General features: G+C 36.1%; 1 protein-coding gene across 2 annotated transcripts in view; it reads left to right on the plus strand.

The window, feature by feature from the left end:
• The window catches only part of LOC121465269 (ephrin type-A receptor 6), a 919,159-nt gene that overhangs the window by 429,930 nt on the left and 472,149 nt on the right, over positions 1–17,080 (plus strand). The window contains exon 6 of one of the 2 annotated variants that reach the window (XM_041678456.1): positions 4,674–4,794. The exons of the other annotated variant lie outside the window; for it this stretch is intronic. Within the exon in view, the coding sequence (XP_041534390.1) occupies positions 4,674–4,687 (14 nt within the window). The 3' untranslated portion in view covers positions 4,688–4,794. Of the gene's footprint in view, positions 1–4,673; positions 4,795–17,080 lie in introns of those variants that run through there. 2 annotated transcript variants of the gene reach the window in all.

Here is a 17,080-nt window from a genome sequence, read left to right on the forward strand (position 1 = left end):
TGATGACTCACAACCATCTATAACTCTAGACCTATGGGATATGATGTCCTCTTCCAGTATACAAATGTACATGTAGGCAAAACACCCAATACATAAAATACATAAAGAAACAAATCTTTCAAAAAAAATCTGAAACAGTCATATCACAAGCTTGAAGTCAAAAGAGAGAGAAGAGAGAGGAGGAAAGAGAGGGAGAGTAAGGAGAAGAGAGGGAAAGAGAGAGAATAAATGAGGGAGAGATTGCATTATAAAGCCTAGGCCCTGGGAGCAAATATTCTCTTTTTTAAATTACTACAAACTTGTTAGAGATGTTTACTAAACTACTTTATTTGCCCATGCAAAATTTACAAAATAGAAAAATAAATTAAAATGTGAATGTTTAGCAGAAAGAAAAAGATGGTTTTCTCAGGTAGTACATAGCAAAAAGATAATTGTATTATTATTAATATTTTAAAGGAATGATCAAGAGTTTTCATAGCACAATGATGGAATTCTCTTTAAACATCAGCAACTACACAAGAGCTTTATGCCCTTAGTGAGCATGAATTCATGGGAAGATTAATGTAAGGACTTTAATTGTGATATTATGGTCTCCCTAACATTTTGCTATTATGAGAAGCTCTATAACATTTGTATTTTCTCTATATTTTCTAAAACTGAGTAGTTATAACTTTGATAATCAGGTTAACAAAATAATTTGCCCTGAGATTCTAACTACAGAATGGATAGGGAATGAGAGAATATTGTCTAGGCATCAGTGAAAGCCCCAGTGACCCATAGGACCTCTAAGCTTCTCCAGAGGTCTTCACCAGACTTCAAACTCCATGCAAACAATCTGTCAGAATAAATTTCAACTTTCACCAATGGCAGATGTCTGCTGATCACTTAAGCTGGTTTCCAGTGTCTTTTCTTCCGTTCTTTTATTTTCTCCCTTGCTCTTTATCATGACTCTTTTCTTGCCCAAATTTTCCAGGAGCCATTCCTTTCTCTTTGTTAGTGCTAAATGTTTATCCCTTTTAAGCAGTTTTCATACATTTCTGAAATGCTAAAATGTACAGGAATAACTTGGCATTGTTTTGCTTTCCTGGGTCTTGAGTAAGTAAAATACCTCACCAATGCTCACAAAACTGTACCTCCACCACCAGAATCTTGCCAGCAAGGTCCCTCTCTTCTGGCAGCAGATCCAACTAACTCAAGTCACATCTGGTCTCCAGGTGTTGTGGTAATCAATGGAGGAGTATTCAGAGCACCACTGTTTTCAGACGCTTCCTAACTTCTTTTTCTTTATTTTCTCCCTTTCTTATTATTCTTCTTTCCTAATTGTCAACCTTTCCAGAAATCATTCACTTTTCTTCATTAGTTCTAAATGTTCCTCCGTTCCTACATATTACACAACTATCATAGGAATCGGAGACTCATTATCTTCCACCAGAGCCTGAAATGGGAGGAAACAAGGTACTTATATCATTGGACCTTTCTCACAACTGATAAGTGACTCAAGGTATACAAGAGGCCAGTGTCAGGTATTCACTCATTCCATTGTAGCAGGGCAAGATTATTTTAACATGTTTCTAATAACTTCCCCCATTGCTTAAAATATGTTGGTATCAAACTATATAGATTATTTAATTGAATGCTAATTTCATAATGCATTATTAAGTTAAAATAGAATGCCTTTTACAAATCTTCAGAGCTTAAGTAAAAATATTCTAGGCATTGTCAATATAAGCCTTTTTTCAGAAAAGAAAAAATCATGATAGAATGTTAAAATGTAAATATTTAGATTAACTTTACAAAGAAAGTCAAAGAGACTGTCAAAATAGTTTTTTAAATAATACAAGAATTTTGTATACTATCCATATATGTAATGACAATCTTACAAATTCTGACATAGTTCCTACTTCTCAAGTTCTAGAATAGGTAATAGTATACATTGGTAAAGAATTTCCTTCAGGGGATTACTTTCATCATTTACTTCTTGCAGGTTAAGAAATCTTTTAATCCTCCTAAAAGTCTAATTTTTAACTCATGTTAGCTGTTATGATACCCATAAGCTTTCCTGCTTTTGTGAGTTATTTTTCCTGTTCCAGATGATGTGTTTCTTTTTATTAAGCATGTCAAATTTGTTTTAGACAGACCAATTCATGAGTGGTTTTTGCTTTTTTGACAGATATACATTCAAAACTTTGTAATATAACTGAATTGAGACATTTTACTTTGAACAATACTAATCAGAAATACATCAGAATGTATGGTATTTACTTCGCTTTCCTAGTACCTAAGCTGATTAAAGCATTGCCAAGTCCCAACCATTTGCATAAGAGTACACGTAACAGGAACAAGATGAAAGATGTGTCTGGTGAAAAGACAAAATGCTTTTGCTTCTTTTTACGTTTTTCCTTTAGAGACAAGATGTACGACATCATATTTATGCATAGTAAGCTGTGTCCAAAGGAAACATGTAGGGCATTCTCTGAATTCCCAGAGTGCCCTATGGCTAATGGTTAATTTCTGCATTCCTTACTGGTGCCTGAATATAGAAACCATGGAGGATTCAGTAGAGAGTATTTGCAGAACACATCTAAGTGCATGCAGGCGCCTAGTAGCCCCTTTCCTGTGAAATTAGGTGATAAGAATGGCTGGAAAATAAGTGATCAATGACTCAATAGTCCAATCTAATTTATGACAATGAGAGATTTTTGAAAGCCAAAGTGAAGCTGGCATGAATACTAATATTATTCTAAATGTTAACCTGGATTGCCCAAGAAAGCCGAGGCATTAATACCGTGAAAGACACGTGCAGTGAATGACCTGCAGTGACTTATTTCTGAGTTTCTAACATATAACATGAATATTTAGTTTCTAATTTTCCCAAAGTAAAAATACTTAAATTAAATAATGAGGAATTCACTGTTATTTTTATATTCCTTCATGTTGAAAATTAAAGATTGTGTGTGTGTTATTATGCAGTTGGCATATGTACTTGATGAAGGGGATATGTGCACATGTATGGGTGTGTTAGTTTCAAAGTAATTGTCCCCCATAATCTCATAGGGAGTGGCACTATTAGAAGTAGTGGCTTTGTTGGAGTAGATATAACCTTGTTGAAGGAAGTGTGTCACTGTGGGGGTGGGCTTTGAGGTTTCTTATTCTCAGAATACCACATGGTGTCTCAGTTGAATTTCTGTTGTATACAAGATGTAGGACTCTCAGCTACTACTCCAGCACAGATTCTGCCTGCATACCACCATGCTTCCTACCATGATAAAAATGGACTGAATCTCTGAAACTGTAGGAGAGCTGCCTAAATTAAATATTTCCTTTATTAGAGCTGCTATGGCCATGATCCCTTTTCACAGCAATAAAAACCCTAACAAAAAAGACAAGACACTGGGGTATTGTTGTGATAGGCCTAATCATATTTATACCTGGAGTAATTTGAACTTGGGTGCTTTGAGTGACAAAATCAGCAAAATGCTTTAACACTCCTTAATGGGCCATACAGGTAAGAGCATAGAAGACCATGGTACTAAGTGGGATTGCACGAATTGTTTGGGGCTGGATCAAGAGGGTTCAAAGTAGAAGAATTTAGTATGTTGCCTAGAAATCATTCTTGTGATACTTTGGTAAAGAATGCGGCTATTTTGGGGGCTTTTTCTGAAGAGTCTACCTGACGCTAAAGTAAAAGTTTTGTATTAATTCTATTGGTAGAGGAAATCTCAAAGCAGCCTAGTATAGACTCTGTCATGTGGTTTTTATTGGTAATTCTAATGAATATTGATAATGAAAAATAGCAAGCTGAGCAAGGAAAAATATTTGAGGAGAAAGAAAGCACCAGAATAGAAATGGGAATAAGGTTTTTTTTTTGTTTTTTTTTTTTGTTTGTTTGTTTGTTCAAGGAGATAGACACATTAAGAAATGGAATAAAGGGAGTGGTAACCTCAGGGCAAGAATCCACTCAGCTAAATTTCCCACTTGTGAGAAGGAATGAAAGAACTATTTAGAGATGGGTGAGGAGATACATGCCTTTAATCCAAGCATTGGGAGAACAGACTTTGACAGATCTCTGAGTGTGAGGCCAACCTGGGTTAGAGATGCAGTTTCAAGACAGCCAGTTTTAGGCAGTGAAGGGCAGAAGTTTTGTGAAGAAGTAATTGAAAAAGGCCACTATGTTCCAGCACCAGTAAGCAGCAGAACTTGGTGGCTTCAGCCACATGATTATGGAATTAACGATAGAAAAAAGGCATTATAGAATTTGCTCTAAAGGAAAGTCTTTGAGGCCAGGCACATGTCAGGGATTTCCCTAAATGGAGACCAAGAGATGCCATTGTGTGAAGCTGTTAAAGTGAAGCCTGGATTGCATTGAAGGTGCTGAGATGTTTGAGATGCCAAAACCTTAGGATACCTGCCTAGAGAGCTGATGATGGAGAATGGAACCAGTCCAAGAGAAAGAAGTGTATTGCAATCAACAAAACTAAATGGAGTTGGAGATCTGAAGAGCATTTGGATATCAGACATGGAGATGCCGAGTTTGGAGTTTGCCTGCCAGGCTTTTGGTCTTGCTTTTGTCCAGTATTTTCTCACTCTGTTACCTTCTCTGCATTTTGGAAAGGTAATGTATGTCCTGTATATGTTGGGAGTATATGACCTGGTTTTTTATTTGATTTTTGCAGGTGATTACAGTTAAGAAAATCTATGAATCTCAGAAGAGACTTTGGACTTTAAAACATTGTTCAGGCTGTGATAGAGTGTAAGATCTTTGGAAATTGAACCAAATGTGTTTTACATTATGATATTGTTAGAATTTTATGGGGCAAAAGAGTGGAATGTGGTAATGTGAATGTAGTTGACCCCCATAAGCTCATAGAGAGTGGTATTATTAGGAGGTATGGCCTTGTTGCAGAAAGTGTGTCATTGTGGGGGCAGGCTTTGAAGTTTTCTATTCTCAGGATACCACACGGTTTCTAAGTTGACTTTCTGTTGTGTGAAAGATACAGGTAGGTGAAGGCGAAGGCGTAAGTCAAAAACAATCCCACAGCAGTTTAGAATTATGATTAATAGAATGGTTATTTATTTAAAGGGGAAAAACTTACAGATCACCGTCCCAGACAACAGCTCTCTGTGCAATCAGGAAGGGAGTCTAGTCGCCGGAAATGGAGCAGGAAGTAAGAGAGAGCAAGAAGGGAAGTGGCCGCTTTTTTAAAGGGCAAGACCAGGCCCCAATGGGCTGGTATCTCAGCGGCTATTGGCTGGAGGAGTGGAAGGACCTCCCGCAACAGGTAGGACTCTCACCTAGAACTGACTGCATGCCACCCTGCTGCCCTCCATGGTGATAATGGACTGAACCTCTGAATTGTAAACCACCACTTTAATTAAATGTTTTTCTTTATAAAAGTTGCCGTGGTTATGGTCTCTCTTCATGGTAAAAAAAAAAAAATCTTAACTAAGACAGTTGGTATATGTACAGACCATATGTAAACACTGGTATCAATTACTCTGTACTCTGATTTATGAGACAGGGTCTCTTAAGTAACCTGTAGGTGATCCATTAGCCTGATTTGGCTAGCCAATGAGTGTCAACCATCCACATGTCTCTCTATTCTCAATTTCCCCTAACCTCCTACAGTTGTGAAATTATAAGTTCTTTAACTGAGCCCCACAATTTTTACATAGATCCTGATAATCTAAACATTTGTGTAAGGTTCTTTACTGAGTAATATGTATCCCCAGTCACTAAATTGAAATTTTAAAATATAAAGTCTTTAAGAATCTGTATTATTATTGCAAAACTTGTAAATTAATTTATAAAAATGTACGTTAAGTCAAGTAATCAATTATATAATTTCAGCTTTTTATAAGTGACAGAAAGTAAGTAGACATTTCTTCTTTGAATATATTTGATTATACTTACATATAAATTTAATGTACACAGTTGCACGCACACACATAAAAACACACAATAAAGTAATTACTATAATTTAAACAAACTACATCTATCTCATTACATAATTAGTATGTATATACTAATCACTCTTGTAGTCATTTTCAGTAAACTAGGAAATATTGTCTCCAGTATTCATCTTGCATGTTATATCTCCAGACTAATTCATCCTACCTAGAGTACATTTGTATTCTATAATTTACTTTTCTCTCTGTTAAAACTAATTCTGGACCTAGCAGCCAGGTGTAGTAATCTAGCAATTTGTTTCTGTCTATTAGACCTTTCTTGTTATTTATACATTTCCATTTAATAAATGAGTTCATACAGCATAATCTTTAGGCATCTATGTTGTGGTCAGTTTGGCATGATATTCTCTAATCTCATCTATAGCATCACAATGACAGTATACTTTTCAAGGCTGTGTAAAATTTTTGTGTATAAATGTCTATAATAGTGTCTTTATCCATTTTTCATTTAATAATACTTCAGTTATTTACATTTAAAGTTTGAATGGCTACTTCTTAAATAATATTTATAATAACACCTTTCACCTCTTCTATTGGCTTTCATAGTTTTTTTTAATTTACTTGCTTTTTTCCCTTTTTCTTTTTCTTTTTTTTTTTTTTTTGAGACAGGGTTTCTCTGTAGCTTTGGGGCCTGTCATTGAATTTCCTCTGTAGACCAGGCTGGCCTTAGACTTTGCCTGTCTCTGCCTCCCAAGTGCTGGGATTAAAGATGTGCACCACCATCACCTAGCTTTCATGGGCTTTTTTTAAGCTAAATAGAATGGGAATTTAATTTAGTGTTTTGACACAGTGACTGCTTGCTTCCTGTATTGTATAAAGTATTGTATTATAAAATACATATCAAAGAATGTATTATATGAAAGAATAACAATATTTTGCTATGTAGTTATGTTACAAAATAGAAAAATATTATTCTAAAAAAGGTGTTAATTTAATTAATGGCTTATTTCACACAAGCAACTATTTAATTTTTACAGAAAAGAATTCTGAAATGGGCATTCAAGTTTATAAAATTAACAAAAACATTTTCAGTTAATAAAGGAATTTCCTGAGGGCTATAATTATTATAAAATATCGACTTACTTTTCTACTGACACTTACGTCCTTGAGCTCAGTCAAATATTGACAGATAGGTGAAAAATCTTTGCAAGTTACCGGAAACAAAGGACCAGGTTATCCGCACAGTGAGTTTTCAGAACTTTTAAAATATTTATTCACAGATCAGATACCCCATTTTTACAGTAGTTTATTACGGTACCCAGGGCAATGTATCAGATGGCCAGTAGGTTCCAATTCTTCAGATAGAGGATTCTAGAACTGTTTAAGTTTGTACGTATGATGAATATATCATTATGTATTCTAATTAGAGAAGGGTGTCCATAGAATCCTCAGGGTACTGCTACTTTCCTATCAGCAGACAAGAACACTCAGCCACAGACTAAATAACTTAAGCAAGATGGGGAGAGGAGAGAGGATATAGAAGTGTGACAGTAATGGCGCCTCCTCAAGCCTTGCACCTATGACTCTCAAGGCCTGATTGCCTGATACTCATAATGGAGTAAATTTAAGTCAAGGAGTTGGGCAAGTTTCTGAGACATCTCACTATGCTTTGCATCTGGTGGCCTTGCCAATAGCCATTTGTTCATGGAATAGTCAAGAGTATACAATTTTCCAAACTTCCACACAGTGACATCTCAGCCTTTGATGACAACCACAACCCATAGGGTGGTTAAAAACTAAATTTTGACAATCAGAGATAGACTGATTTGAGTCCCATGGGCTAGGCAATTTAGGTTAGCAAGATGCCGGACACAGGTGTGTTTAAGACTTTGGTTAATGTCTCCATTAACATGTGCAGGAGTGTGTGTGTGTGTGTGTGTGTGTGTGTGTGTGTGTGTGTTTGAGTTTGAGTGCAAATCCACCATTTGGGGAATCAGAGGTCAACACAGACTTCAGACATCTTCCTCAGTCATGTTTCACCTTATTTTTTGAAGCATATCTCTCACTGAACATGAACTTAAGGATCTTGCAGCCTATACAGCCAAGTATCAAGATTACAGATGTCTGCCACCAGCCTTGCTTTTGATGTCGATGCTCAGAATCAAGTCAAGTCCTCATTCTTTCTTGGCAATCTTCTGAGACCCATTTCTCATTTTTGAATATTAGGAATTTATTGACAAGTTAGTCTGTGCTGTTCTGTACTTAGTTTTGCATTTTGAATGTGAAAATGACTGATTCTTAAATAGACTTCCATGACCCATGTAATTGATTTATCCAGAAGGTTATTGTTATCAACCCATTGCACACCAATTTGGTAAATATAAAGGTGCCACTTATTTTTTTAAAAGGCCTTTTGTCATGAATATCCACAGAAGTGAAATGTATTTTTCCACTCCATAGTCCATGTCACCAGAAAGGATCTCTTGATGGCTCAGTCATTTACTTCCTGTTTTTATAACCAGATGCCTGGTCCATAAGCAATATTCCATGGATAGGTGACAATGTAGCAAAGCATGGCCAAATGTATTATTATTCAATGCTCATAACTACATCACATAGCTTGACTCACAGCACTAAGTTCTGCATAATTTTCATATTCTCTATGTCACCAATGGCTGTCTGCCATCCATGCAGTGCCACAGCCCAGAGGACACTGGCTTATTTTGGTTTTCACAGAATAATCAATAAAGCATACTTTATGGTTTGCATTTGGTTTGAGCATATCCCTCATGGTTACATGTGATAAATGGATGGTTTTTGTTGTGATAATATTTAGAGACAGTGGATCTTCAAAAGGGCCTTTTAAAAAATGGTTAAAACTTTGAATGTTCTATTCTTAGAGGGGATTGATACTGAACTCAAGAACTGAGTTAGTTCCTATGAAAGCAAGTTATTCTAAAATAATATCTCCCCACATGTACTAATTATGATTATGCACAACTGATATATGACATTGCCAACCAAGGAGTTCCTATCAGTCATGTTACAAACAAGGCAACAAATCATTAATTTTCAGCTTTGAAATTGTTGGCTAAATAACCTTTTCCTGTGTAAAGTTTCAGGCAGTTTGTCACAATGATATATGCAAAAAGCCTAGTATACTTAGCAGCTGTGGGCATATCTTAGCATCTTGAGCTTCAAGTAAAACAGAATGGTCTTTCCTGGTAATCCAGCTGTGTGTTTGAAGAGATGTTATACAGAAAAGTAAAATGTGTGAAGAGATAAAAATGAAAACCAGATTCAGATTGACTTAGTCAACCTGGATCAGACTTCTAGGAGTTTAATAACAGGCAGTTTTTTTCTCAATGTATTTAAGCCCTGTATAACTTGGAAAAAATCTCCTGGTTTGATATAATCCCCATTGCACAAAGAAGAATGATTACATTGAAACTCAATTCATGTTTCTTCCAAGGAGATGGGTTCTAGAGGTAGGTTACCTATATTGGCTTGAGGGCCTAAAAGTTTGCCCTGGACTCAGTCATACCAATAGTATAGCAGTTGTACCAGGATTTTTCTTTTGGGCCACAAACCAGCTCCCAAATCATGACATGGAGACTTCCATATATGTACTTGGCCTTATCTTAGCTTTTATTTTAATCTGTTTCTCTTTATCTATGTTTCGTATCGGGACTTTTTACCTTTCTTTCTATATATATTACTCTCCTGCTGTCTCTATGATTGGCTAACTAGCAGCTTCCTGATTACTGTCCCTGGTCATGCCCTCCTCTTTCTCCTCATTCTCTTCTTCTCTGCTGTCAAGCTTAGATTTCTCCTCATACTTATTCTCTCTGCCTCCCAGCCATACCTATCCTTCTCCTGCCTAACTATTGGCCATTTAACTTTTTATTAGACCAATCAAAAGCCTAAGGTAGGCAATGAAAAACAAAAGTAACACATCTTTATGTAATTAAACAAATGCCACACAACCAAATGTGACACACCTTTACATCTTTAACAAAGGCAGCCAGAAACAAAATTAACACACCTTCACACAGTTAAATCAATATTCTGCAGCATAAACAAAAGTAACACATTTTTACATCGTTAAATATTCCAGAACAAATGGTCATTTGGACTGTTAGACACCTCTAGTCCTGGCTTAGGGAGTTGGGGGAACTCTCTCACTATAAGGGTAATTGAGATTACTAGTCACTTCAGTTCTTAGCTGTAGGACTTTGATACGACCTGGACCAACAGTTGACACAAATCACCAGGCTGCTAATCACTTCCAATTCTCAGATTTCTGGACAGAAGAACAGGTTTCACGTCTTTTCCATTGGAAAGATAATCCTGCGCGTTTAACATTCCTGGTTTCTCTGAAGATTTGTGGGTGTAATGACCTTTGTACTATGCTCCCAATATTTGGTCATAGGGCTTCAAATCGCTTAGACTGTCTGTTGGATCTCATCATGTATTTTGAACATTAGGGAATTGAAATATTTTGAGTTCATCCAGTTTTCTTTTTTTAATTAATTACTATTTTTTTAAATTTATTTATTTATTAAAGATTTCTGTCTCTTCCCCGCCACTGCCTCCCATTTCCCTCCCCCTCCCCCAATCAAGTCCCCCTACCTCATCAGCCCAAAGAGCAATCAGGGTTCCCTGCCCTTTGGGAAGTCCAAGGACCACCCACCTCCATCCAGGTCTAGTAAGGTGAGTATCCAAACTGCCTAGGCTCCCACAAAGCCAGTACGTGCAGTAGGATCAAAAACCCATTGCCATTGTTCTTGAGTTCTCAGTAGTCTTCATTGTCTGCTATATTCAGCAAGTCCGGTTTTATCCCATGCTCTTTCAGTTTTCTTATAAGCATTCTGGTGCAAATGACCCTTTAGCTCAGGAATAATTTGAACAGTTAAAGTTATCAAGCAGCATGTGGCTTACCCTGAGCAAGAGGTAGCACACAAGTATGAGCCTCAGATAAGTGGCATAACCAACAAATCAAGTGAAAGAATTATAAATTTTCTGTTGTAACACACTCCTATCATCATACATGAAGTTTTGGGTTATAAAGGTATATACCTGCACTCTGTCCCAAGCTAGTAAAATCCACTACATTCCCACGTAATTCTAAGGATGATAGTCACCTGGGCATTTGTGTCTAAGAACTTGAAACTATTCATACCATGCTATGTTCTTTTTCTGCTTCTTAAATGAATATGAGGATTTTGGCTCTACAAAAGAACCTAGAGACACTGACCACAATGGCAACACTTTTCTTAAAAATTTTTGGAATTTCTCACCCTCAAAAAGGAAGCATGCTAAGGAAATTCTCTTCCTTTTATGAGATAGGCGTAACTTTTTATTAACCTTCACTCATTTGATTCAGATTATAGATTAGAGCTTATATGGCAACAATTTGTATCCTGTGGTGTTGTAACATCTCATCTTGTTTGTTAATGATACAGATCAAAGCCTGGACTCCGTGTTTAGTGGCCTGCTATGACTCCTATTTGGTTGGCAATATCCTCAATGAAACGTCAATCATCAAACATAGTCGGCTAAATAAGGCTTACTTCGTTTTTGGTCACATTTGCCATTTTTTGTTTTAATTTCTTTTTCAGTAGGTAATCTTATTTCAGTACTTTCCACCAAGACCTTGGATTTTTTGTGCTGTGCCTCATACCTCTCTTTTATTATTGCTTCTTTTTTTCATATTATCACCTTTTCCTTCTTCCTATTTCTCTCTTCTAACTCTTCTATGTAATCTTTCCTTGCTCACTTTCAAATTTATGGCTTCTTTAACATTTTTTGTTACATTAATTCACTTTTACATATATACATATTTATTCTTAAGGATATAAATACAACCTCCTCAGTCCCCATGATGTTAATTGTATGCATGCTTTCAGAGCAGGCCATTTGGAATTGGATTACCAATTGGTTTGTTCTTCCCTGAGGAAGCCTATTTCTTCTGCTGTCAGGATTTCCTAGTTTTCTGACGTTTTTGAATAGGACTGAGGCATTTTGGTACCATAGACAAGCTAGGACCTAAGTCACCTTGTCAGATTTTAGAAACTCTATACCATACCCAGGTAATTTTTTGATGATGCTTTGCCGTTCCATCATGCCATGGTATGCTTCCTTGATATCCTTGGCCCCTGCATCAAAGTTTCAAGCAAAATCTAACAATTGTCAGATCCTAGGGGAAAAGTCCAATTACTTAGGAAATAATAAAGACTGTCATTATGTACTATGCACTATTTCTGGTTAGGAATGGAATTTCACACACTCCCTCACATTGCATCAAAGAATTAGTTTTTTCAGAAAGATTACCACTGCCAATGAATGGATTCTTTACTCGCAGAGAGGAAGACAATTCAGTCTACTCAATAGTACAGGCAGAAAACCCAAAGTTAGTGGATTCTTAATAACAGCTGGTTCAAAATAATTGTAACTAGTTCCTTGGCTCTTGCCTAGTTGAGTTTGAAGTATTAAAATCTGGAAATAACCCCGAGAGGCATTAATTCACATTCTTAATCGAATGAGAGAGAACACAACCTAAAACAGGAGTTATATTATTGATAAAGTGATAGCCCCATACAACAAAGAAGACATTGTGTATCTTAGTTGTTTTTCTAATGCCATGACAAAACACAATCACCAAGGCAACTTATCAAAGAAAACAGTATATTAGGCTATGGGGGCCGATCTCATTCAATCCATTGCAGTGTGTTTGGTAGAAAATATTTCAGAATCAAGTTCTATTCTTCCTTAGCTAAGAATGGGATGAAAATCTTCATGCATGAGACAATGTTTCCTGCAGACCAATGCAATATTACATCTACACAATTGTTCAGTGGCATTTTAAGATGTCTCAAAAAAGGACCAGAACAAAATGAAAACAGAAGTTATAAGGTAATAAAAAGTTCAGATATCTATGTTCCTCACTATATTCCAGAGATGATTATTCTTAGATAATTGTGTAACTTTTTAATGCATTGATATAGCATATGACTTAACCTATTGATAATAGTGTATAGTTTAATATTGTGGTCACAGTGGAGCTTTACTTTATGAGAATCCTCCCTATAGCCATACTGCTATTTTCACAAGATAATAACATTACTTTAACAAGAGTGACAACTTGTGGAGATATATATATATATATATATATATATATATATATATATATACTTTTAAGAGCTGTCAGCTTGCTCAAGTAAGGAGAGGAAGGAACTTTTAACGCAAAGCAGGTCAGACCATGGGAAGTGTCAATTAAAATCAAGTGTAGCTTAAACAAAATGAAAGAGCACTTTACAGAAAAGTCCAAATCGAGTTACACAACTCATCACAGGCAAGAAGCCAAGCAGCGAATCAATGAAAACTGGATATGATAAAGGTGGATTCAAGGATGGAAATATATAGATGAGAGTAAAATTTGAGCAATGATTTTTACTGAAGTCATGGATGACATTTTCACTCCCAAATTGCCTTAAGAGGAAAGGTCAGAGATAGCAAAGCAAACGCTATCCAATAGATATTGTCCATCCTATAAAAGCATAGAAATAATAATGCATCAGTTATACATGCCAAAATAATTTGAAGTAATTTAAAGGTGAAAATATGGAAATTTTGGTCTAACTATTGGGAAAAAGTAGCTTAATTATAGAATTTGTCTGTAAAGTAATGGATGAATATAACAAGCACCACAATGGACTGCTCCAAAGATTAAGCACAATCACATGGATACAATACTTAGAGTAGTTCATATTACAGTTTAAGTGTTCAAATAATGTAATTATTACTAGTGCTTTTAAGTAAAATAATCGTAATAGTTATATATAGGGTAAGCAAAAATGTTCAAACACAATGAACATGTTAATTTTCATTAATTCCTGCATCGTATTTCCCTTATGACTGGATGTTGTTGTTGCTTTTTTACTCTTTTGGAGGGACCTGGTACCCAGGTCCCAAATAAATCACACATGGAGATTTACTCTTTTCTTATAAATGTCTGGCCTTAGCTTGCCTTGTTTCTAGCCAGCTTTTCTTAAATTATCCATCTATCTTTTGTCTCTGGCCTTTTTCCTTTTCTCCTGTAATCTTATTTCCACTCTTGTTCTATGGCTGGTCCCTTCTTTTCTTGTTCCTTGATCTGTCTTCCTTTCTCTTTTTTTTTCTTTCTATTTATTCTTTCTATCCTTTCTCCTGCCTTGCTATTGGCCTTTCAGCTCTTTATTAGATCAATTGGGTGTCTTAGACAGGCAAAATAACACAACTTCACAGAGTTAAACAAATGCAACATAAAAGAATGTAACACATCTTTTGCATCTCTAAAACAAATGTTCCCCAGCATAAACAAATCTAACACATCTTAAAAATATTCTACAACATTTTCCCCATTGTCTAAATAAAAATGAAAAGTTTTAACTTTAACATAATAAAACTAAACACAACAAAAACAGTTATCAAGTAAGAATTACATTTACAATATTCAGTCCAGTTTTATCTAGCAAATTTAGAGAAAACTACATTATCAATAGACATCACCTGTCAAGTTTCAGGAGGTCTTCACTGATCAAATGTGATCCATATTAAATTGGAATGAATTTACAACCTCTTGTTTCTTGTGGAAACAAAAGCAAAACCTCTTCTTCACGGTGTTTTTGACTTCCATTTGACAAATACTAGTTCTGACTTCCATTTTAAAGTTGAGGCATTCTTAAAATGTCTAGGCCAGATTCTTTCAGCATTTCTTTCAATCCATGTTGTTGACAAGCAACTGTCCTTTGCTTATCTACAGTTAAAAATTTCAAAATCAACACAATAATTTATATGATCCAGACTACCTGTGTTTTTCCCAGCTTATGTGGTTTTTTCTTTATACTGCTTTTACTCTCTCTTTAAAGACTTTATTATTTCTTAAACTATTTATTTTTTCTGTGACTATGTATACCCATATTTTTCTTTCTTAGGTCTATGCACATTGTAAAACACACTGGAACTTGTTAAAGTTTTTTCCACCTGGACCATTTTTATTGCATATCTTTTTGTCTTCTTTGACTGCACAAAAAAACAGAAACAAAATAATTTTAAACTGCTAAGCTACAACTGGATCCTATGCACAGCTCTTTGCTGGCTCCCCCTGCTTCTAGATTCCTGAGAGCTAAGCCTAAGGCTCACAGCCTGGAAGGAGGTGAGTGACCAAAAATTGCATTTAAGCTTCCTAGCTGTGGGAAGCTGGTACTTGCACTGCCACAAGCAGTCTTTACTTAGCTTGCCTTTTCTGTTTTGTGCTGCTGATTGAACAGTAGCACCTCTAAAGAAGCTGTGTTCTTTTACTTTTCTTTTTTTCCCCAGTTGTCTCAGGCTGTACGTAGAAATTTGGGCCCACATTGGCAGGTGAAAATCCTGTTGCCCTTTTTACTCTTTTGGCTTTTTGGTGGACCTGCTACCCAGCTCTCAAATAAATAACATATGGAGTCTTTTTTTCGTTCTTATGAATCCCTAGCCTTAGCTTGACTTATTTCTAGCCAAATTTTCCTAAATTATCCCATCTACCTTTTGCCTCTGCGTGTTTCCCTTTTCATATTTCTGTAATGTACTTTCCTTCTTACTCTGTAGCTAGCTGGGTAGTTGGCCCTTCTTTTTTCATTCCTTTGTCTCTTTTGCTTTCTCTCATTTTCTCCTATTTATTCTCTCATTCTGTCAGACCCACCTATCCTTTCTCTTACCTTGCTATTGGTCCTTCAGCTCTTTATTAGACTAATCAGTTGTTTTAGGCAAACAAAGCAACACATCTTCACAAAGTTAAAAAAAAAATGCAAGATAAAAGAATGCAATACATCTTTGTATCATTAAAACAAATGTTCTCCAGCATAAACAAATGTAATACATTTTAAAATAATATTCTATAACAACTGGAGGTGTTTTCTTTTTTAAAGTTTATTTATTTATCTATTTATTAAAGATTACTGCCTCCTCCCTGCCACCACCTCCCATTTCCCTCCCCCTCCCCCAATCAAGTCCCCCTCCCTCATCAGCCCGAAGAGCAATCCAGGGTTCCATGCCCTGTGGGAAGTTCAAGGACCTGCCACCTCCTTCCAGGTCTAGTTAGGTGAGCATCCAAATTGCCTAGGCTCCCACAAAGCCAATACGTGCAGTAGGTTGAAGAGGACACCAGAAAACTGAAGGATCTCCCTTGCTCTTGGATTGGGAGGATCAACATAGTAAAAATGGCAATTCTACCAAAAGCAATCTATAGATTCAATGCAATCCCCATCAAAATCCCATCAAAATTCTTCACAGACCTTGAGAAGACAATAATCAACTTTATATGGAAAAACAAAAAACCCAGGATAGCCAAAACAATCTTATACAATAAAGGATCGTCTGGAGGCATCACCATCCCTGACTTCAAACTCTATTACAGAGCTACAGTGATGAAAACAGCTTGGTACTGGCATAAAAACAAAGAAGTCGACCAATGGAATCGAATAGAAGACCCAGACTTTAACCCAAAAACCTATGAACCCCTGCTTTTCGATAAAGGAGCTAAAAGTATACAATGGAAAAAAGAGAGTATCTTCAACAAATTGTGCTGGCATAACTGGATGTCAATCTGTAGAAGAATGAAAATAGATCCATATCTATCACCATGCACAAAACTGAAGTCCAAATGGATTAAAGACCTCAATATCAGTCCGAACACACTGAACCTGATAGAAGAGAAAGTGGGAAGTACTCTACAACACATGGGTACAGGAGACCACTTCCTATGTATAACCCCAGCAGCACAGACATTAAGGACAACATTGAATAAATGGGACCTCCTAAACTGAGAAGCTTCTGTAAAGCAAAGGACACTGTCACTAAGACAAAAAGGCAACCCACTGACTGAAAGAAGATCTTCACCAACCCCGCAACTGGAGGTGCTTTTTTAATGATCCTAATTTTCCAAAGTTTCCTCAAAATCAAAAGATCAAACTAGGTGTGTGTGTGTGTGTGTGTGTGTGCATGCATGTGTGTGTGTGTTCTTAAACTATTTTAACATTTATATCTCACAGATAATTACATGTTTTGGATTTCATGTGTTTTAGAAGCATGAAGAGCCATAATTATATAAATATATTACATTTGGGAAAATAGTTTTCAAAGTTCCCATATAAAAACT

The sequence above is a fragment of the Microtus oregoni genome, unplaced genomic scaffold (assembly GCF_018167655.1).
Source record: "Microtus oregoni isolate MIOR12 unplaced genomic scaffold, Mior012 000030F_ref0000283, whole genome shotgun sequence".
Classification (NCBI taxonomy): domain Eukaryota; kingdom Metazoa; phylum Chordata; class Mammalia; order Rodentia; family Cricetidae; genus Microtus; species Microtus oregoni.